Source organism: Nomascus leucogenys, chromosome 6, assembly GCF_006542625.1.
Source record: "Nomascus leucogenys isolate Asia chromosome 6, Asia_NLE_v1, whole genome shotgun sequence".
Classification (NCBI taxonomy): domain Eukaryota; kingdom Metazoa; phylum Chordata; class Mammalia; order Primates; family Hylobatidae; genus Nomascus; species Nomascus leucogenys.
Window position 1 is genome coordinate 57,829,278 of NC_044386.1, and position 24,033 is coordinate 57,853,310.

Below are 24,033 nucleotides of genomic sequence, written 5' to 3' on the forward strand. Positions count from 1 at the left end.
GTGGGTGGATCGTGAGGTCAAGAGATTGAGACTATCCTGGCCAACATGGTGAAACCCCGTCTCTACTAAAAATATAAAAACTAGTTGGGCATAGTGGCACATGCCTGTACTCCCAGCTACTCAGGAGGCTGAAGCAGGAGAATTGCTTGAATCCAGGAGGTGGAGGTTACAGCAAGCCAAGATCGCGCCACTGCATTCCAGCCTGGTGACAGAGTGAGACTCTGTCTCCAAAAAAAAAAAAAAAAAAAAAAGAGATCAGGCATCCCAAGAGGTGCCTGTAGCAGTTAACCCACTATCTCAAAAGCTATTTATTTATTTATTTATTTAGAGACAGAGTCTCGCTCTGTCACCAGGCTACAGTGCAGTGGCGCAATCTCAGCTCACTGCAACTGCCACCTCCTGGGTTCAAGCGATTCTCCTGCCTCAGCCTCCTGAGTAGCTGGGATTACAGATGCCCGTCAGCACACCCAGCTAATTTTTTTGTATTTTTAGTAGAGACGGGGTTTCGCCATGTTGGCCAGGCTGGTCTCGAGCTCCTGACCTCAGGTGATCTGCCCACCTTGGCCTCCCAAAGTGCTGGGATTACAGGCATGAGCCACCATGCCTGGTCCCCAAAAGGTCTTTATTGAGTAAGTAGAGTGTTGGATGGGGGACTGGAAAGAGGTTTCCTCCCTGTGAAGCACCAGAGGGTACATGCTTTCTCACCAAGTTCTTGGAATCATCCTGTTAATTTTTCACTCTGATGGAGTGTCAGGAGGAGTTTATATAAAGGGGCTATGCCCTTTCTCTGCTCCCTTGTCATCTTTACCATGAGAGAGCCCAGAACAGTGGGAGGGCTAGAATATGCCCCTCCCCAAATATACACATTCATAACCTGGCCACTTCTGACATACTTAGGACTATAAAGGGTTTCCATGGAGGAGAAAAGTCGACCGTTTTACTCCATGGAAATCCTGACTGCACAAGGAGAGTTGTTTCCAACCTCATTAGGCTCTGGATCTCTTAGGGTCCTTCAGCTTCTTACCTCTTTAGCCCAAGAGGCTGTCCAGGGTATGTGATCCTGGTTATTTGGTCCTCAACTCTTGACCCCACAGAATGCATATCCCCTCCCCAGGAGGCCCCCTGCCCCTCTTCCCTCCCCCAGACCAGACGTACGTATCCACCCTAAGCCCCTATTCTCCATACTCAGGCACAAGTGTTTCCAGTAATCAAAAGCAATGGAGTCTTCCAAGATAAATTCAATACTGGTTGAAGCAGAGAGGTAGAAGCCAGGGCCCAGTAACTAAGCATGTATGGAGTCAGAAAAAGCCTAAGCAGCACTACACCATCTGCAATGAACTTGGTTTATTGTTAGAGTTGGAGGTGGCTCCGTTACAGCAGCTGGGAACTATAGCAGGGAAGTGTGGGGAGGAGCAGAGCACAGCAGCAAGGGGAGGGTGGAGCTAGGAAGAACACACGGTGGGCTCATTTTGGTTTCCCAATCATTTGGCAGAGAAGGCAAGCCCACATGACTACCAGCTTCTGGGTTTCTCAGTCTGGCAGTAGTCTGGCAGGGCTGCTCACTGGCTTGCTTGGGGCGAGGTCCTCTCCTGGGGTGGTATTTTCAGCCCGTTTTCATTTCACTCTGTAGGAGTTAAGCTATGGCTCAGCTTCTCCCTTTTTCCTTCCTCTGTCTCATTTTCCCCAAGTCCTCTGGCCTGGCCTCCACCTCCCAGATCCTCTGTCCAAGAGCGGGTTTGGAGAGGCAGCCAGTGTTCCCATTTCAGCTGCAGGATGGCATAGTGGAATGTTGGGGGAGTCACACATCGCTGGGGTGTCAAATGTTGGGATGTCAGGCAGTGGCTTATTTTTAACCCATTACACACCAGGCCACAGCAGATGACCACATGCAGAGAAGCCAAGCAGGGGATGAGAAGGGATCAGGATAATTGAAATGGGGTGAGTAAAAACTTCAAAGAGTCAGGGAGTTTGGAAGAATTCTGGCATTGGGGCTTGGGCTCTCCTTGCCCTTTTGTGCTGTCTGGACACAGCCCTGGGATGTGAATGGTATAAAGCAGGGTATGGGGGATAAGCTCCTTTCTCCTCTCACCAGTCTATTGGTCTAAAGAGCTTCAAGTTTTAAATTGAGACATTCAGATACTGAGGGAAGCAGTAGAACAGTGTAGCAGTGGGATACCCCCAGGCCCCTGCTAGAACTCAGACCCTGGTGGTTGAGGAGATGGGGGATGGGAAATGGAGGAAAGGGTGCAGCTCTGGGCACCTCACTGACAGTATCCTGCCCCCAGGTCACATAAATTACTATTGGAAATCCTTCCCGGGATGCCAAATAAATAGATTGAGATAAAGAGGTCCCTGGAGTTGGGGATATAATCTCCCTCTACGAGGGAGGAGGTTGCTCTCTGAGACCCATCCTCAGTCCCCATTCAATGCCGGAATTGACAGTGCTAGGAGAGGGTTCTCAGGCATCAGATGCTATCCTATTCTAATTTGTCCCCTCCCCCATCCTCTCCCTGTTAACTTTGGTTTGAGACCCCTCTCAGGAATGGATAATGGGGAGGGACAACCCCTCCCATTTAGCCCAGCCCAAGTCCCCACAACAAGACTTCTCCCTCCCCTCCCCCTAGCTCCCATCTCCCTCAACCCCAAAGGACTCAGCAGTAGCCATTCTCTAAAGGAGCTGGGGGAGTGGATCCTTGGGGAAGGGAGGGCAGTTCTTTCAGAACTCAATCTTGCAGGCAGGGAAGGACTCATCCTGCATGACCACAGTGCTGCTGCTAGCCAGGACCAGGACATTCAGTTGCTGCTGCTGCTCATGAGTTTGTTGGTACCACTCACGAGTCACCTCCGTGTCATGAGTAGGGATCAGAGTCACCTAGAAGGGAGATAAGATATGTCTGATGTGAGAACGTGAAGGGAAGGTAGGTGAGGGTGAAAGGGCACCTCATGGTCTCAGAAGCAGCTCTGCTGCCCTTAGAAAAGGCCCATCCTTTAATAAATAGAGACTGTGTTCCACTATTGCCTCTGAGTGAGCTTTGACCAGACTACTTCCTTGGTGTCCTTTGCTACTCACCTGAAGATTCTCCCCCCACTGGGCCTTGCCCTCCAGCAGGGCATCCAGCACAGCCCGGCTTGGCTCGCCATTGGCAGGGTCATTCCCACTGACCACATAGTAGGATGCACGCACTCGACGGAAGAAGTCAAGGTCAGCAGTCTTGCCACTGCAATGATTCGGGATGTAGGCGAGATCCACATATACAGGGGCACCAGAGCTGCCCTTGGAACTCAAGGCCACTGTAGAGACAAGCCAGGATTCATTGTAGAGGAAAAGTAGAACCCTTTTGGCAACCTCCCCCTTTCCCACTCCTGGAGTCTGACCAGCCCACACCCAGCCCTAACCCACACTCTGCCAAGTTTCATGATATACTTACTCGGTCCTGCCTTGAGTCCATTGACTGGGCCTTTGGACATGGGGCTGTGTCCATCCTTTTCCTCTGCTGGGGTGACCTGGCTTGTAGTGCTGCGTGGTCGAGGTGGGGCCCGGGATGCTCGATCTGCAGGCCCTTTACCAGGGGTGGGTGAGCGTTTTCCCCGAAGATCCAGACGCCGTGCAGGGGACGCTGGCTTGGCCTTGCCTGGGGCCCTGCGCCCTACTCGCCCCTGAACCTTCTCCTTCTCCCGTAGCCTCTCTACTCTCCCAGACTCTGAGCTGAGCCCCTCGGGGTCAGCCATGCACACATCAGGGCGGGGAGGGGATGGGCGGGGGTCTGGCTGTGGGAGAGGGGGTGGGTCGTGGCCAGGCCTGGGGTGGTGAGTACCACTGACACTCCCAGCTTTGTCCACAGGCAGGAAGTCTCCATCTTCATCTGAGTCGAGGGCTGCCTCAGCTGTGATGGACGGACACTCCTCAGTTTCTGGCGGGACATCAGAATCTGACTGTGAGGAGCCTGAGTCACTGGCTGATGTGGGGGGTGTCTCATCAGTCACAGGGCACGGGCCCCCAGTGGTCCCTGGCCCCCCTGCCCGGCGCCGCCCCCCTCTTCCTACTAGCCGAACTTCCTCAGTTGAGAGGTCGCTATCATCTGTGGATGGGGGCAGAGGTGGGTTCAGGAAGGATGGGGAGAGCTCCCCACGATGGGGCCGAGGCTCAGTGGCACATCCCTGGGGCCCAGCCTCGACCTCAGGAGAGGCACTGCTGGGTGGGCCCCCAGAGCCCCCTGCAGGACACAGTGGCTGCTCAGGGGAGAGCAATGTGTCAGGCTGGGAGCTCCTCTCAGCTCCTTCAGGCCAGGCCCCACGTTCCCAGGCAGGACAAGCCACAGCCTCTTCATTTTCAGCCTTGGCTGGGGCAGGGCCTGGGGGGTTAGGGCTGGTTTCAGTTGGGCCATTGGCTGCACAATCCTCAGAGGGACCCTGGAAGGGGCTTGGCTTCTCCGTGGCTGCCTCTGAGCACTCCAGGTGGCACGGCAGGGTGCCATCACCCATGTCTCCAGGCAGGCTTGGAGACGGAGCTAGGGCCAAGTCCAGTGAAGCTGGGGGTCCTGGGCTCAGAGGAGTGAGGTCCCAGAGGCTGTGAGCAGCTGGTTCCATTCCTGGGTCCAGCTCTCCAGACTCCTGTTCTGCAGCCTCAAGGCCTGGAGAGAAGCGCTCGGCCACACTTGAAATCACAGGTGTGGTAGCCTCAGAGGAGGAGCCATCAGACAGCGCTGGTGAGGCAGGTCGTGGCAGATTGGAGAGGAGAGGGGCCCCAGGAGAGCTAGGTGATGGGAGCTGGGGCAATGAGGAATCCAGGCTGGGGGCCTTGGTCACTTCCAGGTATTCATCATGCCGGGTTCTGGTGGGGGGTCCTGGAGCCAGAGCCAGAGCTCGATCCCCAGAGAAGGCAAGGGAGCCACAGGGTGCTGAGCGGGGTTCAGCTGGAGAGGGCAGCTGTGGGGGAGCTGGCTGCAATGAGGAGAAGCCAAATGCTGAAGCAGGGAAGTCCAGACTGGGTCGGGCAGGCCCCAGGTGTGAGTCCAAGGGAGGGTTAATATGTGCCTCAGTTTCTGGCCATAATGTGGGGGACCCCATAGGAATGGGGTGAGGAGGACTTGGGGATTGGGCCTCTTTTTCTGGCTGTTCCCGAGCCCCCTTCTCCAGTTCTGAGTCACTAGTGCTGTCATCCCAGTGACTCCGGCCTGATTCCTTGGGGGATGGGGACCTCCTATCTGGGCTGCAACTCAGGATGTTACCATTAAGAGGGGGGCTTGGGCCTTTGCTCAGGATAGGAGCACGAGGGGGAACTGCAGGTGGGGTGAGGCTGGGCTCCACACTTGGCCCTGGCTCTGGCCTTGCGGGTACAGTGGGTCCTGTCAGGGCTGCATAGCTGAAGGTTGGAGTGTCAGATTGGAGGCTCTTGGGTGAGACAGGAGATGAAAGCTCCTTCTCTGCAGATGTGTTTCGGCCGGCAGCCTCCTCCTTGGTTGAGAGGCATGGGGGCCAATCCCCAGCTGCTCCAAGTGGAGGCTCTCTAGTGGGGCATGCAGGGCCAAGCCCAGTAAGCATCATCTGCTCATAGATGTCTGCATACTGAAAGCTTCTCTCATCAGGATAGGGCGTGGGCTCTCTCTGCTCTGGCTCAGTCTGCTCAGGCTCCATGGTGGCATGGCTTTTGCTGGCTTCTGGTACCTTTGAGCTGTGTGAGCTTTTGTCAGGAGCCTCAGCCCTACCTTCTTCTTCCCTTTCCCCTTCAGCCTTGCGGTAGTCCTTCCCCAGTGGGGAGTATGGCCCACCTTCCAACTCAGCTGCCCCCTCCTGCACTGCAGCCACCACACTGTCATACTCGGCTGTGCCCCAAGAGAAGGGTGCAGGAGTATGGTGCTCTGGGGCAGGTGTGGGGGGACCAGGAGCTGGGGAGAGGGGTGCAGGGGGGAGGGGTCTGTCCTTGGGCACCCAAGGTGGGATGTCAGCCAGCCATGAGGGCGTAGTGGGTTCATTCTTCATGGGTGGCATGAGCTTAGGGTCTGGGATAGGACTTGCTTGTCCTGGAGCTGAAGGAACCCTTTGTCCAACCATCTCAGGTGGGGAAGCCGGAGGGGAGATGATCTCAAAGGGAGAGCGGGTCAGTTTGTCCTCTTCCTCTGGTGGCAACCCAACTGGTGATTCAGCAAGCCAGCGCTCCACCTCCAGTCCCTTCTGTGGTGAGGATTCCTGGAAATCCTTGAAGTCTGAGGCCCAGGGGCTCCGGGTTGTGTTTTCCCGCGGGGGCACTTCTTGCTCATCATCTGGGCCCTCATCTAGGAAAGTGCTTTCCCGTTCCTCAGTGTAGCGTGGGCGGGCCCCCTGGCCATCTAGCTCGTGAGGGAACCAGACCTTCCGCTCACAGCTTAGCTCCCTCCAGTATGTGTCCTGTTCCAAGGCCATATCCTCTCTGCCCCTCCAATACCTATTGTCCTGCTCAGGAGATGTGTCCTCCCATGCTGGGGCAAGCTCTTTCTGTTCTCCAGCTGGCTCCTCTCTGGTAGGAGATGTTTCTTGCCACTCCTGGACCACATCCTGCCCCCTCCAGTACTTCTCTTCCTGCTGTCTGGCCTTGCCCTCCTGCACTAGGCTCTCTTCCAGGCCCAGAGCTTTGGTCTTCTCCAGAAGAGCTTCTAACTTCTCTTCCACGGCCTTGACCTTTTCTGGGGATTTTTCCTCTAGCATCTTTGGTTTCCTAGTTTTATCCTCCTGCACTAGGCTCTCCTGCTCCTGAGTCTGGTCGTTCTCTTCCAGAGCCTGAATGTTTTGTTCCAGGGCTTCATCCTTCTGTCCCAAAGCCCAGTATTTTTGTTCTAAGGCCTGATTCTTCTTTTCTGAGACTTTATCCTTTTGTTCCTGGGCCTGGTGTTTCTGTTCAGGGGCTTTGTCTGTCTGTTCTAGGTCTCTGCCCTTCATTTCAACGACGGTGTCCTCCGCAGCCTTATGTTCAACACTTCTGACTTTTTGATCTAAGGCTTTGTCTTTCTCTTCTGGGATCTTATCCTTCTGTTCCAGGACCCTGTCCTTTTGTTCTACGTCTTTATCTTTTGGTTCCAGGGCCTTGTCCTTCTGTTCCAGGGCTGTATCCTTTTGTTCTAAGGCTTTGTCTTTCTCTTCTGGGATCTTATCCTTCTGTTCCAGGGCCTTGTCTTTTTCTTCTAAGTCTTTGTCTTTTGGTTCCAGGGCCTTGTCCTTCTGTTCTAGGGCTGTGTCTTTTTGCTCTAAGTCTCTGCTCTTTTGTTCTAAAGCCTTATCCTGCTGTTTCACAGCCTCATTCTTTACATCCAGAGCCTCATCTTTCTGATAGGTGGCTATATCCTTCGGCTTTACCACCTCCTTGTGCTCCAGAGTTTTGTCTTTCTGCTGTAAACCTTCATCCTTTGGCTCAGGTTCCTTCTTCTGTTCTGAGGTTCTGTCTTTCAACCCTGGAACTTTATCTTCCCACTCTATGGCAATGTCCTCCAAGGCAGGGCCTGGCAAAGACTCAGGACTCTTGGAGAAGGAGCTATCAGGTGTCAGAATGTGTTCACTAGGGCTTATGATCACCCCAGGTAAGTACTTCCCATTTCCTGAAGGTGTAGAGTGAGAGAATGAGCTGGCAGGTGATTTCCTGTCAAGGCTCTCATCTGTGATGTCTATCTGTGCAGAGTATCGAGTCGTCCCATCTGTGGGAGGTGATGCTGTGGCTGCATGGGGCTCTGGAACAGACATGGGAGCTGCGTGGTGAGAGGTGTCCTTGGCCTGCATCAGATGCCCCATTTCTTCCTTCCCAAGGTTTAGTTCCCCAAACTGGAGGGTGCCAAGGCTTTCTGGAGAGAGCTGCTTAGAAGAAACATCCAGGGAGGTCTCCTTGCTGGGACTCTCTTCTGACAGAGAAAGTGACTGGGTGTCTTCTGGAGATACCTCTGGCCAATGGTCTTTGTTTAGGTACTGCTCTGTCAGGCCACAGGGAGACTTGGGGGTAGGCTTTTGGTTGGCAGTGTCTGGGGAGGCCATGCTGAGGACAGAGAGGGATTCTGCATCTTCAGGAGAGAGGCTTCGGTCAGAATATCTGAGCACCTCATCTTTCTGAGGTTTGCCAGGTTCTTGGGGTAAAGTCCTCAAACCTCCGGGAAGGGCTTCTGCTCCCAGAATTGGGCCTGTGGGCTCTCCTGCCTCCATAGTCTCAAAGACTATTGCTTTATCCTGCTCTGGCAACAGTTGAATGGTACAGCCTGTAAGTCCCTCATCAATGCTGACAGGTGCTTCCTGGGCCTGGGGGCTCCTGGGAGGAGGAACCTTCTCTTCCTTCTCTAGTGTGCCCTCTTCAGGCCCTGGCTTGACTGTCTCCTCAGCAGCATCTTCTCTGCCCACACCTGGTGTGCGCTTCGTGTCTCCCCAGGAGTCTGCCTCCTGAAAGTCTTGGGGCTCAGACTTTTCTTCCACTGGGGACTGATGAAAGGGTGTGTGGGTGGCACTGGGTGGGCCAGATGGTGGAGGAGAAGCCATCTTCACTGTGCTGTCATCTGGGCTAAGGCACCGCTCCTCTGCTTCTCCAAGGGCTGGTTCTCCTGGGTGTAGGGCATGCCCAGGGGCACTAAACACTGGAGTTCCATATTCACTGCAAAGTTTCTCAGACATCTCTACGTCTGCTGTCTCCTCTTCCTCTTCCACAGCTCTCTCTCCAGACAAGGCTTTCCCTATGATCTCTCCTCTCTTCTCTGACTCCCCAGTCACAGAGAAGTCCTCACAGGGTGGTGATTTGAAGCCCTTGTCTTCTTCCAGTGAGGAGGTGGGTGAGATGGTACCAGCCGATGGCACATAGTCCAAGCCCTGTGTAGCTTCAGTACGGGAGGAAGGGATGCTTGTGACTGTGTCAAGCAGCAGGGAGCTCTTGCCTGTCTCCTCTGTCTGAGGAGCTGTAAGTGAGGCCACAGACTGGTCCTCAGCCACTGATGTGGCAAAAGAAGAAAGTTTGTCACACTCAGTGATTGAAGTGGCCGAGGACACATGTTCCTCTTCAGCCAAAGGGGCAGCCACTATATTAGTGGGGTAGGTGAGTTCAGGCTCTGGCGTTCCATAGACTTTGCCAGAGGTAGCAGGATCAGCACTATCGGCAGGTTGGCTGGCTTCGAATGGGCCAGCACCTTCAGGCCCGGGCAGGTCATACGTACTTGTATGAAATCTGGGTGGAGCTGGGCGCTCCTCCGGCTCATCATGGATCTCCTCATCTGAGATGGTCTGCTCAGTCTCTGAGTAGCCAGGGATTGTCTCATCCTGGATATAAGAGACATGCTCAGTGGCTCCTGCAGGTGTGGTCAGGCTGCTTAGGAATGACGAGGTCTCCTTCTCAGGGGCCTTGCCCTGGAGTCCCAATTCCCGACCCCCAAAAGCCTCCTGGCTCCTTGGAGTTACCTTCAAGGCTTCCTGCGTATGTTTTTGGTAAAAACCCTCAGCTTTTGTCGCGTCCTCTTCCTCCTCATCTGAAGGGTGTACCTCCTCCATTTCTTCTAACTCAGCCTTTTCTATCACATCCTCCTTTACTTCAGGTTCACTTTCCTCTCTGGCTTCTGTTCTGTCTGGGAGCCTCTCTGCTTCCCTCTGCTTCTTTTCCTCCCAGGTATCTTTCTCTTCCTCTGTTTCAGCCCCAGAGTCTAGGCCTCTGTCCTTGCTGCCCTGTTCCTCAGGGACCTCTGGGACAACCTCTTTCTCCTTCATCACATGTTCTTCTTGTCCCAGACCTGGAACAGAGGGTGGTGTTCCCTGGATAGCTGTACTTGGGGGTCCCTCCTCTGCAGTGTCTAGAGGGAATGGCTTATCTCCTAGTCCCACATCCCTTTGTTCAGCCAGCAAAGCCCTCTCCTCACGCTTCATCTCCTCGAAGTCCTGTGTGAGGTCCTCTGGTGAGGACAGGACCAGCTCCCTGTGCCCACTGACGGTTGGGAGTGGTACAGCTCCCTTCTGGGCTGGGGGTGTCTGGGGCTCAGAAGACAGCTCCTTCTCCCCACGGACAGCACGGCTCCTGTCTATTTTGACTCTTCCAGGGGCCTTGGCTTTATAGAGGGTCTTACGTACCTCAGGAGTAAAGGGCTTTAGGTCTGGCTTGGAAATCTTCTTGACCTCAGGTTTGGTATCTTTCCTCTTCTCCTCCTTCTTAGCATCCTTCTTCTCCTCCTTCCTTCCTTCATCCTTCTTGAGCTCTTTCCTCTCCTTTTTGATCTCTTTTTTCTCCTTGTCTTTTTTTTCCTCCAGCTTTGATATCTTTTCTTTAAGGTGCTTTTTCCCTACCTTATCTTTGATCAGCTTTCGCTTCTCTGCCTTCAGTGCCTCACTTGACTCTGTCTTCACCCTCTCAGGCTTGGCAGGCTTCTCTGGGGGCTTCTCAGATGACTCTTTTGCCTTCTTCTCTGTCTTGGCTAACTCCTTGGCCAGCTCTGAGCGTGCCTCCTTGGCTCCCTCTTCCACCACCTCCTCCCGTTTGGCCAACTTGCTCACAGCCGTCTTGGTAGTGGCTTTGAGGCTCTCCTTGCTATCAGCCCGCTGTTTGATTTTGCTGGGCTTGAGGTTGGTAGGCACAGCCCCAGAAGCCAGGTCCTTCTGTGTGGCCACAGGGTAACGCAGGAAGTCCAGATGCCGAAGCTTTTCCAGGCCCTCCAAGATCTTGTTTTGGGGAGCATTTCCTGGAAAAAGCACACGCACAATCTTCTCAGTGGGATTGGCTGGTAGCCAGACCACCAGAGCAGTGATAGAGGTAAGGTAGGGCACAGAGATCTCAGCCTCCTTCCCACTGGGCAGCACGATGCCTGTCTTGGCTTTACTATTGCCTGCCCACTTTTGCATGAGGAACTGCATCTCCTTGCTATCCTTGACAGGGTTGAGGACATACATGTCCAGCCGGCCCACACCCATTTTGTGGAAGAGGGTCAGTGGCTCAATGGTATTGCTGACCACACGATATAGAGGCTCAGCCTGGATACCCAGGCGGTTTAAGTGCTGCAGAGTGAGGCAGGCCTCCTCAATGCTGCGCTTGGCTTTCCGGGAGGCATCAGGAAGCCGCAGCTTCTCAGGCACGTTGAAAAAGACAACTCCAAGCTCAGGAGAGATAAGGTTCTTCACCCAGTCGCTGTAACTGCTAGAGCCCTGGGACTGCTCCTCCTCTAGCTCTGCCACTTTGCGCTGCAGTAGTCCATTGATGCCTGGCAGGTTGTCTGCCCCAATGTGTGTGAGTAGCACCGAGTCAATGCGGTCCAGATGCCGTACCAGCTTCCAAAAGCAGGACTTGCGATCAGAGCCACCATCCACCAGGATGTTGAAACCATTGACAGCAAAGAGGGCAGAGTCCCCACGACCACCTGGGAAGATGTAGCAACAAGGCTTGGAGAGCTTGAGGAAGCCCCCTGAGGTTGGGGGTTCTAGTAGGTCAAATGGGGATGGCACGTCCACAGTCTCAGAGACATACTCAGAGAACTCAGCCACGCCGTCCATGGTGGGCAGTGTGGGCTCAGGGTTTAGCCGGAGGTGCAGGGTCTCTTGGGAACTGGATAATCCCAGGTGGCTCCAATCACCTTCCCCTATGCAGGACACGGTAAGGAAGGCCTGGATCCCAGGGTCTCTGTTGCTGAGCAATTGGGAAATCTAGAAGAAGAGGAGATAGAAACCTGATCAGGTCACTAGAATTGTTTTGGTCTGACTTAGATTCAGTACCCTAATCTTCACCTCTCTCCAAGGTGAACTCTTACCTTTCTGCCAGGGCCCCCCATGGTCAAGCAATATGAGACTTTCCCTTAGATCCCTCCCACAGCTCTAGTGCTACCCTTTCTCCCAGACACTCTGGCATGGAACTTACCTCGGGGTTGTGAAGGACCTGGGCAAAGTTTTCATACGAGTAGGTGCCACTCTGTAGGATGAGGTCTCCCCCAGGCTCTAAACTTTGCCCACTCAAGATTAGTAGTTTATGAGCTGATGAGCTGCTAAGAAGATGGTGAACCTGGAATGGAAGAAGGGGAGTGGTCACAGATATAGGAAATCCAGGGAAAGGCAACGAATGGCCCCTCAGTACCTCAAGAACATGCTCCCAACTTGTGTCCCTCATAACACCTCCAGAGTGAGCTGGGGACAATAAGTCAGCTTAGATGGCAGAGAGAGGAATTCTTGGCCTAATAGTGGTAGCACTGGCAAGGGTGGGTATAGCACTTGTACCAGGCCTGCTTGGCAAGGCACAGGCCCTGGCCTTACCTCAGAGCTGATGCTGTCTGCACTGGGATTTACCAGGATGATGGTCTCTAGGATCTCACTCTGGTGGCAAAGGGTCCTCTGGCCTGAGGGAGAGATGTAGGAATTTATATTGAGAATAGGTATAGAAATTATGGTGCAGGAAAGGAAAGACTGTGCTATCAGGAAATGGGGCTTAGAGAAAAGAGAATGTATCTTTAGGCCCTGCCACCTTGGATACTGCTGAGTAAGGTCTAGGAACTGGCTCATCCAGCCCTTCCCTTAGAGGGTTTCCACCTCCTCTCTCCCACACTGGCTGTCCTCTCCTTCCCTTCATCTACCACACCCTCTGCTGCCTGTGCCCCCACCCCTCTGCCTGGAACTATGGCCTCAGACTGCCCTATTGACAAGAAGCTTTTGTCCTTCTCGAGAACTAAGCTCCTGGTGCTGCCGGGGGATGGGGGGCTCAGCTGGAGAGAGGGCCCCAGGATGATGATCCTCATTTCCCTTTCTCCTTCCTGGCTTGCTTCTGCCCTGGACTTTCCTGCCCACAGAGTGTCTAGAAATAAGGAAATAGGAACTTCTGTGTGGTACAGACTCCCCACCCTTCTTGCCATCCAAGGCCAGAATTCCTGTTCCAGAAGACCCGGAGAAGCCTGTGCTATCTGAACTTCTGGGGTTTTATGATTTGAAGAATGGACATAAGACTATAATTTCCTGTTCTGTCCTCTGGTTCCTCAGAGGCCAAGCCTGCACTAATACACGTGCACACAATCATATTGTTCCCACTCGGAAGTTTTCACAGCACCCTCTCCTACCTGATCTTCATGTCCCAGAGTTTCAGAGAGGCCAGATTCACTACCCCACAACCTATTCCTTGTGAACAGTTTCTTCTCTCATCTTTGCCCCTCTCCTAGGGGCCTCTACCACGGACATGGGGAGTGAAAGGTTCTTGAACAAGAAACACATTAATAAGGAAGGAGAGATTCAGGGTGTTCCCCAGGCCATGGAGAAAGATAAGGCATCCCCAAATCCCCTATTTCCCTTCTCCAGCCTCACATGAAACACCAAACAATTCAGCAAAAAAAGAAAGTGGCAAATCAGACAGAAGATGCTGAAGAAGAATGCTGCCATCCCCTGCACCCACCCTTCCTCTCCCAATCCCCTTTCCAATTGCAGTACATAGTGGCATTAACCTCACAGAGCATCCAACAGATGGCAGTGGGCTGTCTGGAGGATACTGGTGGGAGGGTTCATAATTTGTCCCTTAGACCCTCTTCTGTGACCCAGCTCTCTCTTCTTTCAGGTGCTTGGACAAGAGAAGCCTGGGGACAGGGCCTTTGTTAAGAGGCAGAGCCATGGTGCCAGGATTAGGCAGATCTGGCAGCACAGGGCTGCGGATGCAGCTGTGGGGGAAATGAACGATGGTGTCAGAAGACCAAACCCCATATAGGGTGGGTTGGGCAGAAGGGGAATTCAAGGGTTCCCTTCTATTCACTTGAGAATTGAGGGAACATTTGAGATAAATTCAGAGGACAAGAGCCACCTCAGATGTAGGCAAGGGCAGGGCTTGGGGCAGGTGAGGGATATCAAGGTTCGGGAAGCTGCCAGCCTTAAGTAGTTCAGATTTAGAAAGACAAGAGCGCCCTCCACACAAATAAGGTCACAAATTTGAGGTAGGAGGGTCAGAAAGACAAATATCTATAGCACACACTGATTTGCTTTCTATCTACCCCTCCCTGCCCCCAACCATTCCTCACGGTCCCCATTTATCACCACAAGACTTCTATGATCCCAGTTCCTGTCCTGGCATAAGGTCCTGTTCCTCACCCTATCCCTGGGAGTGGTTCTGACTTGAAATTACATGGTTTATATCCTGTGCCTCTCTTTTTCAGGCCTGGGAAAAAGCCGTTTCTTCTGCTCCCCTGGCTCTCTCACTGAAGGGAACTGACTCGTTTTTTCCTTTTTCTTTAGAGAGGACCATCTTGTGAGGCAGGGACACACAGTGCTCAGCCAGTGCTGGAGTGGGGGGGGTGGGCTGCGGTGCGGAGGCTGAGCAGGCAGGAGGGCAGGTGTCTCCGCAGTGAGGCAGAAGGGGAGGGGGGCCGTTTGGGCAGCTGCAGTTTGCCGCAGTGTGTGAGTGTGCGCGCTGAGCTCTGGCTCCAGCTCCGCCCCCACCCCCCACCCAGCATGACAAGTCATTTTCTTGGCTGCTTCTGCATGGGGGGTGGGGATGGGGGGATGCAGAGAGAGAGAAGAAACTGGCTCCTCTGTTCAAGAGCCCCCATCTTGGGAAGAGAAGCAGAGATGAGGTGGGGGTAGGGCTGAGACTGGGAACCTGTGGGGTTGACACGACTGGAAATGCAGGGCAGCCGCTGGGGAGGGAGTTCTCCATCTCGAGTGGCCTCAGCAGGGCCAGAAAGAGGGGTTTAGAGTCCCATTCTAAAGCTAGCCACAGGGAATAGGGTAGGGGGAGCCCATTGCAAACCAGCTGGTCTGTAAGGAGGCGCGTGCCAAGTCTTAGTGACCCTTTCTTCCCTTCTTTTCCATAGTGTCCCCCACCTTCCCTTACTTGGCAAAAACTCACTGCCCTGCTCACCCCCAGCATAGGAGCAGCTGAGCAATCCAGCAGCTGACACTCAGGGGCCCTCCCATTAGGCACATTCCCATAACATCCCCCTTTCTCTCAGATTCTTCTGCCTCTGACCAGAAACATAGCCCCCAAACTCCTCCAGCACCCTAGGCTGCCAGGCAGAGCCAGTGGCACCATCCTCTGCTGCTGTCCCAGGCTGATGTCTCCCACCCCCGCCCAGCTGGAGAGGTGGACTATCACAGCCCCTGGTGGCCTCTGGTTCTGGGTCCAGGCTGGGCTCACAGCCAATAACGTTCATCTTCTCTCTCCATTTCCCCAGCCTGCCTACTGCCACTGGGCTCGTTCTAGACGCACCAGAGTAGGTACCAGCACCCTTTCCATGACCCCCATCCCACCTCCCTATCACAGTGTACCCCCATATGCCAAGCCCTTTGGTTCGGTTCTTACCCTGGGGTGTAGGAGGAAGCCTCTCATGGAGGCGGCAGCTCCGGCCTCAGCCGGCAGCTTCAGGGAAGAGTCTGCAGCCTTGGGGTGGGAGTGGGGCGGGCGGGGGGCGGGGGGAGGGGGGTGCTTGATGAGGAGGGCGGCGCCAGGGCGGGGAAGAGGGGCTGGTCCGTGACGAGGCACTGGAGACTTAACTGTTTCTTTGCCTTCACGACATCTGAGCTCTAGTGCTTTTGCTTGGCTCTGTAGGGCTGAGGGATTGTCTAGCAGCTCAAGGAGCCTCTGCAATGTCCTATGGCCCATAGGACCTTTCTCTCCCAACCCTGCTTAGGTAGGAAATACTCTTTTAGCATCAGCCAAAAGACCAAAGCCCCATGCTAGGGCACAGAGCGAGGCTATAGGAGGCATGGGCTGCGTGGGCTCTCCCCCTTCTCTTAGAAACCATCTGCTGCCTCTCTCCTCAGATGGATCCAGGGAGTGACCTTCAGTCCCTGAAGGAACAGGAGACAAAGGCTGGGGGCCCAAAAGCATGGGGTAGAGGTGGGGAACTGCTTAAGAGAAAGGTTGGGGATGGGGAGATGTGCTGCCTTCTTCTGAACCTCAGCACTACAGAAACCAAGGAGGGCAGAAATAAGTCTTATTTTAGGGTTAGAGGGTAGTTTGAAATTCCAGAGTGGACACATGGTCCCTAGCCTGTTGGGGTGGGGCACAGGGACCCTGAGAGCTACATGAAGTTCCGTAGGAATGCAGCATAACACAGTAGCCACACAGGCACTGATTCTTGGGATTCTTGAGTCATTGGATATGAAGAAACAAGTCCCTGAAGGGACAGGGAGCTTTCTGCCTTACGGTGAAGGAGTTAACAAGGACCGAGAAGGATCACCAGGGCCTCCGGCCAAAGCAAGGTTGTAGGCCAATTATTAAATGTAATAGAAGTACTCTTTAGATTTAAAAAACCCTATAATGACTTTGTAGGGTGGTTGGGTTCCTGCTCTCTCCTTGTCTCTTTGCTGTTTCTATATTATATTATTTGGATCTTTCTAATGTTGATCCTGTTTCCCTTAGTCTCTACCTCCATCTCAGATTTAGTAAAGTGCTCTAGGACTCAAAGGAAGGATCTGGAGAGTGGTAGCACTTCCTTCCAACCCGAGGATGCTCATGCTCTTACATAGTCCTTCCCTGCCCTCTTCCCATCCACCCTCCCCAGTCTGGCCAGCTCCTAAGGCCTTCCTCACAATCACAGCCACCCACTCACACCCCAACACTAGCCCCACCCTTGCCCCAGGCTGCCAAGAGCTACTTTTGAAGGTCAGAGAAGCCAAAATAGTCTGTGCTCTCAGCATCCCCCATCCCCCCTTAATTGCAGCCAGAGGAGAGGAGAAGCTGAGTCACTAGTACTCTTGGGGGTTGAGGGGACAAAAGGGGAGCAATCCTTGCTCAGATCCGGGGATGCAAATCCGCAACAATGGCAACAACCCCGTTTGGGTAGAAGCGGCCATCTGCAGAGATACACAGGGAAAACCAGGCTGAGTTCTGAGCATCACAAAAGGGAAATACCCCTCTTCTGCAACTTCATCGTTCTTATTTCCTCCCACCTCAAGACTTCTATCTCCTCCCTGCTTTCTAGGGCTTTCTGGAGTGTGTTAGGAGGGAAACTTGAGTAGACATTTAGCTTACGAACAAAATAGCATTTCCCAGACCAATACAGAGCCCACCCATATTCTCAGCTGCCACCCCCAAGGGCCACACCCTGGGCATGGTGCCAACTCACAGTGGAGTTTTCCTTCAGCCTTCACTCTCTGAACAGCTACCCACCACAATCAACTCTCCACCTGCTGTATTCCTAGGCTCTGCTGCAATGAAATGGTGAGATGCCAAAGAAGAAAGAGAGGCTTGAGCTGAGATACAAAGTAAGATATGAAACCCTGGATTTGAGACTTGATCCACCATTTTACTAATCATGCTGCTAAACAAGAGACTTAACCTCTCTCAGAGCCTGCTTCATAAACTATGAAATGAGTATAATATTAGTACCATCCTCCGATAATGCTGTGAGGTTTGAATTGTATAAAAGATGAAAAAAATGCTTCTTCATTCCTAGACTTCCAAATCTGCAATGTACAAATGCCACTGGAAGTCTTTCTCCCTTTTGTGGAAGATTTCTGAGAGGTCATTTAGGTGATCAAGGAAATCATAAATCAGGATCTCAGACCAGATCAACTCTGGAGTACTCTTAGCTCCCAGGTAAACCCAGAACTAAAGATGCCTGCAGTATGAGATTTGAAGTCCTATTCATGTCCTTGCTTTCCCATTTCAGACAGCAATGCAGACCCCGGTTCCAGAGGTTAATGAGCTGCTGTATTAATTCAGGATAACTGTTGTATTGGTAGAAGTAATAGAGCTATCACTTCCTAAGTCCGTCAGTGGAAATGGAGAGTCAGACCGAAGGCCTCCAGACTGGTCCCTCAGCCTGTATTTTTATTTATTTATTTATTGAGACGGAGCCTAGCTCTGTCGCCCAGGCTGGAGTGCAATGTCATGATCTCAGCTCACTGCAACCTCTGTCTCCTGGGTTCAAGCAATTCTCCTGCCTCCCGAGTAGCTGGGATTACAGGTGTGCACCACCACCCTCGGCTAATTTTTGTATTTTTAGTAGAAGAGGGTTTCACCATGTTGGCCAGGCTGGTCTCAAACTCCTAACCTCAAGTGATCCACCCACCTCAGCCTCCCAAAGTGCTGGGATTACAGGCATAAGCCACCATGCCCGGCTCTGTGTTTTTTAGAGTCTTAGAATATTAGTTATGAATTATGAGCCCCCTTCTATTTCCTGTAGGTATCCAATAGTAAAAGAATCAGAGAGTTATTGAAACTCAGTTTTCCACTGTCCTAATTGTTTCTGAATTTGTATTAGAATGCTCAGAAGATCCAGATTTTTTGTAGGGGTTAGAAAGTCACCACTGGAGAGACTACCTGGTGCAAAAATCACCTTTGAAAGCTTTTACCAGACTTGACCACTAGAAGGAGCTGGGCCACTGACTCTTTATCAGAGGGTCCCTTCTTTTCTGTGTGTGGGTATGTCAATGTGGAGGGGGCAGTGCCTAGGAATAATTGCACTCTTCTTGTCACTGTAGGATACATTTTTGTCTGCTTTCTCAGCATTTTGGCCCAGGGCTTGAGGAAAGGTGATAGGAATGGTGGCCCAGCCTGTGGGGTAGTCAAGCCATAAGGCACTAGCATATACCCTTGAGCTCATCCCAGCTGTCTGGTCCCCTTTGCATCCTTACTAACAGAAGGCTGGAGGGAGGGGCAGTGTCTGCAGCTGCTCTGGGCTGACTGTTGTTTGTGGGGACAGCTGAAAGAGGAGCCAGCAGGGGTGGGGCTGTGGCTGTCTTGAGCTGTGTGGGTTTTTCCAGGAAATTCTCTACTATTCTCCTGTGACATAGACAGACCATGATAAAAATGTCCAAACCTAAAAATATGCAGTATGCCAAAGTAAGCTCTGATCTAGGGTACATGGCCTTAAGCTCCTTGAGGACACCACAGCCAAACTCTTTGATGGAAAGGGCCTAGTAGGTGTTTATATATCAGTGCTCGTTTCTAAGAAGTGCCTGAGAATAACTATGTATCTCCCTGTAAGTGTCTTCCCAAGTATCCCTGCATCTTAATCTGAAGAATGGCTAAGTACTTTGGTTTAAATTCTTTTCATTTCTTACATTATTCCAGAAAGCAGCCTACTCTCAAGTCTCTGTAGCCAAAAGGACAAGGTTAGAGCATTCAGTGTGAATTATTAACATCAGCAGATAATCCCCAAACTTCTGTTCAGTCATTAATTTCATCCTCTGTCATGCCTGTATCTGGCCTTGCACCGAAGCTCCTAGGAGTACTAAGTGGTAAAACTGCCGATTTTCATCATCAGGGATAAATGGAGGAAGCCATGACATGAGTAATTCTAAACAGAAGCATTCTCAAAAGAGTGAGTAGCCTGCTTTACAGGAAGCCAGTCACATCAGGAAGATGTCAGCCTCACATATATTAATATAAAATTGCTGTATATATTCCTAGGCTAATGGAGCTTTAGTCATATTAGCCTTATTTTCTCCAACTTCCTAGCAGCATCTATAAGCATCAGTGATCAGGAAGTGATCAAAGATTTGGCAGTTAGGAGCAGTGGAAAAGGAGGAGAGATAATTAAGGAAAGATGACTACTATACTGAGTAATTGAGAATTATCTGTATAAGATATGAATTCAATCATTCAGTTGCAGTGGCTGTTGACCTGGATGGACTTTATATTCCATTAAGCTGCATGGATTGCTGTGTCAACATTTTCCAATAACATGACTAGATGCCTAGCTCCTTTTTTTTTTTTTTTTTTTTTTCTGAGATGGAGTTTCACTCTTGTTGCCCAGGCTGGAGTGCAATGGCATGATCTTGGCTCACTGCAACCTCTGCCTCCCGGGTTTAAGCGATTCTCCTGCCTCAGCCTCCTGAGTAGCTGGGATTACAGGCATGCACCACCACGCCCAGCTAATTTTGTATTTTTTAGTAGAGGCGGGGTTTCTCCTTTGGTCAGGCTGGCCTCGAACTCCCGACCTCAGGTGATCCCCCCGCCTCAGCCTCCCAAAGTGTCAGGATTACAGGTGTGAGCACTGCGCTCGGCCTTAGTTCTTTTATAATAGCATGTAGAGCTTTCCGTAGTCACCTCACAGACATCTGTCACGGAATGGTAGTTCCTAACATCTTATTTTCTCAAATCTCTAACCCACCCATTCCTCCCACCCAGCAGAATGGGAAACTGCATTATGTGAGCTTTGATCTGGGCTAAATCTCAGAGTACAACTTGATCTTGTAGCAGTAAATTCAGGAGCCCCTCCTTCCACTCTGGATTTGATGGTGCCCATCATCATGTAAGTACCAAGATTCTGCTCTGCCCTGGAGATCTGTTGGCTAAGCCAAAGCAGGAACCAGAAACCCTGAAACCTGTGCAGCCTAAATAAAAATGCTAAACAAGGGTCAAGGAAGATGAATGGGGGATTCTGGGGTGTCTGTAAAGGGAAGCAGGGAGACCCGGGGTATGCAGAAAGGGGAACACAAATGAAGAGAGTGAATTTTTGCATGACAGCTGATTGATCACTAAGAGGAGTCCCTCATTTCTTTAGTGCATATCAACAGCTATCCACAAACAACCCTCTTCTCAAGGAGAAGTTATGTTCTCCAGTCTCCCTCCACTATCAAACCACGTCTGCAAAGTATATTTGGTATGTGGGGACAGCTATGGAATTCCATGATTTTCCTCCTCTATAAAGTTCCTCCCTTCTCCTCCACTCAAACCTCCCGCAAGGCCACTTCTCCCAGGGAGACTGGACCTCTGCTCTTCTGTGACCAGCTCTTACCCAAAGGACTGAAATAAAACATTAGTCCTAACCTTTGACCTCTGAGGAGAAGTGAGCTAGATGCCGGGTAATGAAGAGTCTCAACTGTTGGTTCAAGTCAAAGGATGACAGATCAATGTTCCAGGAGAGAATCCCTGTGGGAGAAAAACAAAGAAGGTTCTGGATAAGGTTGCAGGTTGTAGGGTGGTGAGACTGCAGGAACACTTTCAAGTTCACAGAACAGGTAAGGAGAGGGAGGGTATATGGATAGTTGCCATGATTAGCCTCAGTGATGTCTCAAAGAAAGGTGGCTAGTAGTGGTATCTTTCTCCCAGTTTACACCTTTTCTAGTCTTTGCCTGAGGCAGAGGGAGAAGGACAGAGTTTAGACTAAATTCGGTCATTAATGAGTTTATAGGTAGGAGTTTTCTTGTAAAGTTCCCCAGTTGTGGTGGAAGTGACACCTAAGGGCCTATTCCCAGATACTGAGGGCTACCTTCCCCATATTTACAGCTAAGTAGGATTCTACGTTCGCCTTCTGTGCTCCCTTCCTTGTCTCCAGCCCTCCACAGCTTGCTTCCACCCGCAGGTGGCTCCGCAGCACTGCACCACAGCCACAGGCACAGCACTGGGGAAGGAGGTGAGGACTTAGGAGCTGGTAGCCACGAAGGTCACTTCGTGGTTGGCTGCTGGCATTCAGAGATTTGAGATTTGTACGGGGCGTTCAGAAAGCTCCCCGTGCTGGTTCAGGGACCATAAAGAAGATACAGCAAGATAGGGAAGTGGATTCTCCAGGGGATGGTGAGGACTTTCAGGACACCTGGTCCAAAACACTGCGGTGGAGGGTGTGACCAGAGGGGCCCCAGGGGCTGCATAGAGCTCCGCTGCCTCACGGAAACTGCGGAACGCCACGGAGTGTGCAGGAAGGATGGGCAAGCGAGATGTTAGTAGAGCAATAGGATACGGACACATGGCATGGAAGATGCAGGTGACAAGGGCGCAGATCTCAGGAAGTGCACACTAGGGATGGAGATGCAGACGTATGCATTGGGAGTTGAATGCAGAAGGCGGAGAAGCACAGGGTAGAGATGCCTGAAGCACAGCCAGAACAGTGGCTCACCTTGTTCAAGGTGGGCCCGCACGGCCCTCAGCTGACTCTCTGTACCGATATCGCCGATCACAATTAGCAAAGAGTGTTTCTGCAGGTCCCAGCGTGCAGCCGCCACTGCGGCTCCGGCCTCGCACAGCGGCTCCGCGGGGTTCTGAGCCAGAGGTGCGCCGGGACTTCGGAGCCCCAGCCCCGGAGTTGTCTCCATGGCAACGCCGTGAGGCCGCGCAGGCTCGGCCTCGGTCTCCATGGAAACACCCGCGGAGTGTTAGGCCGGCAGCGTCCGCTGCAGGGAGAGTGCGCGCGGCTCTTAAAGGCCGGCGGCAGGTGCCGCTCATTGGCTGCTGCCTGTCAGGGGGCGAGGCACAGGCGCCGCAGGGGCGGGCCGGAGCTGGAAGCTCGTGCTCTGCGGTCTCCCCAGGCCAGAGGGTGGTGGCCGCCCCCTCCCTCCCACCACGCCCTCCCCAGTACCAGCGGGAGCTTCCACTTAGACTTGAGCGGGGGTGGGGTCTCTGGGGGACCCATTGGAGGGGTGAGGCGGTTGCCTCGGCGCCGGAAGAAGCTTCTAGTTAAGATGTATCCCTGATAAGTACTGTCTGGCAATTCCGCAGCCTCGCCCGAACTGAGGGGAGCCATCTTGTCCCTCTCTGCCTCAGAATTTGTATCGTTGCCTCCATCTGTGTCTGTGTGTCTGTATTATCGTTGTTTGGCGTTTTTTTTTGTTTTTTGTCACTGCCTGCCTGGGTCTTGCCCGAGGTCTCCATCCTCGGTTTCCCTGTCCTTGCCCCAGGCCCTGGGAGTGCTCTGGAAGGCTGCGCAGTATTGGAGGGGACAGAATGACCTTCCGGCCTTGAGTCCTTGGTGAGTTGTTATTCTGAAGATAGCAGTTGGCTGGCTAGTCTCCATCTCTGCTGAGTGCAGGACTCGAGTGCAATGAGCTCAGACTGCAGCAAGGGGGATTTGAGTAAAACCTAGGAAAGACCTTCCCATCTTCAAGTGATGTGACAGTGAGATGGGTCTCCCTCAGGAGACTGTTGTATTACTTCCCCCCTCCTCCCCGGGAGTTCTTAAAACAGAAGGGGCAGTGTTTGCACCAAAGAAGGGGTTGACAGTTCTAAGATCAAAACCAGAGGTTGGGAAGTGACTGAGGAGGCCTTGCACTGTTTTATGACTGACTGGGAACATCTTTGTAAAAAAGTGCTGTTAGTCTAGCCTCCCCCATTCCTCAGTGTGTCTCCACCTACTCCACACTCCAGAGTCGTCTTTTACCCAGGATACCAAATCATTCTGTACATGTATGTATGGGACCGCCTATCTTTCACCCCAGGGCTCCAGCAGCACTTGTTTTTTTGTTTTGTTTTGTTTCTTTTTTTTTTTTGTTTTTGTTTTGTCCCATTTGCCTTTGCTTTGGAGATAGTACAGGAAAGAAAGGAACACAGTACCAGATTCAGCAAGGCTGCCTGTGAGCCACATTCTGATTGGGCAGTGTCTGCATGTTAAATACTTCACAGCGGCCGGGCGCAGTGGCCCACGCCTGTAATCCCAGCAGTTTGGGAGGCCAAAGTGGGCGGTTCACTTGAGGTCGGGAATTCAAGACCAGCCTGGCCAACATGGGGTAACCCCGCCTGTATTAAAAATACAAAAATTAGCTGGGCGTGGTGTTGGGCGCCTATAATCCCAGCTACTCGGGAGGCTGAGGCAGGAGAACCACTTGAACCCCGGAGGGGAAGGTTGCAGTAAGCCAGGATTGCACCACTGCACTCCAGCCTGGGTGACAAGAGTGAGACTCTGTTTCAGAACAAAACGAAACGAAACAAAAACTTTACAGCAATCCTGGTCCCTACGATGGAGCACGTGTTACAGGAAAACAGCCAGTCCACCCTGCAACAAATTTGGACATGGCCCTGAAAATCCTTTTTGCACAGAAAGGGGAAAATAAGAGTACTGGCAGAATGTCAGATGGTGGGAATGCCTCACCCTCTAGTCTCATGACTGTGACACATGAGACGGTGTTTCGCTGTACCTCTGCCCCCCCTCCCCACTGTTTGTGGATCTGAATCTGGAAAAGAGCTTGGAGAGATTTACAGGCCTCTTCTGCAATCAGTAAAACAGTACCATGTGGAGGCAGAGAGCCAGAATAGGTTGTGAGGAGAAAGGGACAGTTTCTATAGCAACTGTAGAGATGAGGCCTCTAACTAGCACAGGGTCTCAGTATAAAGGTCAGCAGTAGTTAACCAAAGATTCTGCTTTCATCAAGTCTCACAGAGAGACTAGACAATAGATCTGAATGGTATAGGGAAGGATCACACACTGATTAGATGGTAGGGGCAGA

At 52.2% G+C, this 24,033-nt stretch overlaps 2 protein-coding genes across 3 annotated transcripts in view; one reads left to right on the forward strand and one right to left on the reverse strand.

The window, feature by feature from the left end:
- Positions 1–1,327: 1,327 nt before the first annotated feature.
- MAP1A (microtubule associated protein 1A) lies at positions 1,328–21,966 on the reverse strand. 2 transcript variants are annotated; one of them, XM_003266807.4, is made up of 7 exons: positions 21,714–21,966; positions 20,648–20,749; positions 12,211–12,293; positions 11,822–11,962; positions 3,429–11,610; positions 3,071–3,291; positions 1,328–2,872 (listed from the first exon to the last, which is right to left on the reverse strand). In XM_003266807.4, exons 1-7 carry the CDS (start codon positions 21,949–21,951, stop codon positions 2,717–2,719), a joined length of 9,123 nt encoding a protein of 3,040 aa, XP_003266855.3. In that variant the 5' UTR covers positions 21,952–21,966; the 3' UTR covers positions 1,328–2,716. The 2 variants fall into 2 exon arrangements, with proteins under 2 accessions (XP_003266855.3, XP_030670068.1); XM_030814208.1 differs by lacking the exons at positions 20,648–20,749; positions 21,714–21,966 and adding an exon at positions 15,227–15,321.
- Positions 21,967–22,304: 338 nt separating this feature from the next.
- Positions 22,305–24,033, forward strand: part of TP53BP1 (tumor protein p53 binding protein 1) — a 111,549-nt gene continuing 109,820 nt past the window's right edge. The window contains exon 1 of the mRNA XM_030814210.1: positions 22,305–22,562. The gene's annotated coding sequence lies outside the window, so the exon portion shown is untranslated. The remainder of the gene's footprint in view (positions 22,563–24,033) is intronic.

Bases quoted from the DNA above. Each gene is read 5' to 3' on its own strand.
- MAP1A (XM_003266807.4), bottom strand. From the start codon at position 21,951: ATGGAGACCGAGGCCGAGCCTGCGCGGCCTCACGGCGTTGCCATGGAG. The intron at 11,611-11,821 runs GTAAGTTCCATG...CTCTTCTTCTAG, and splicing joins AGGTCCTTCACAACCCCGAG to ATTTCCCAATTGCTCAGCAA. The intron at 2,873-3,070 runs GTGAGTAGCAAA...TCTCCCTTCTAG, and splicing joins AGTGGGGGGAGAATCTTCAG to GTGACTCTGATCCCTACTCA.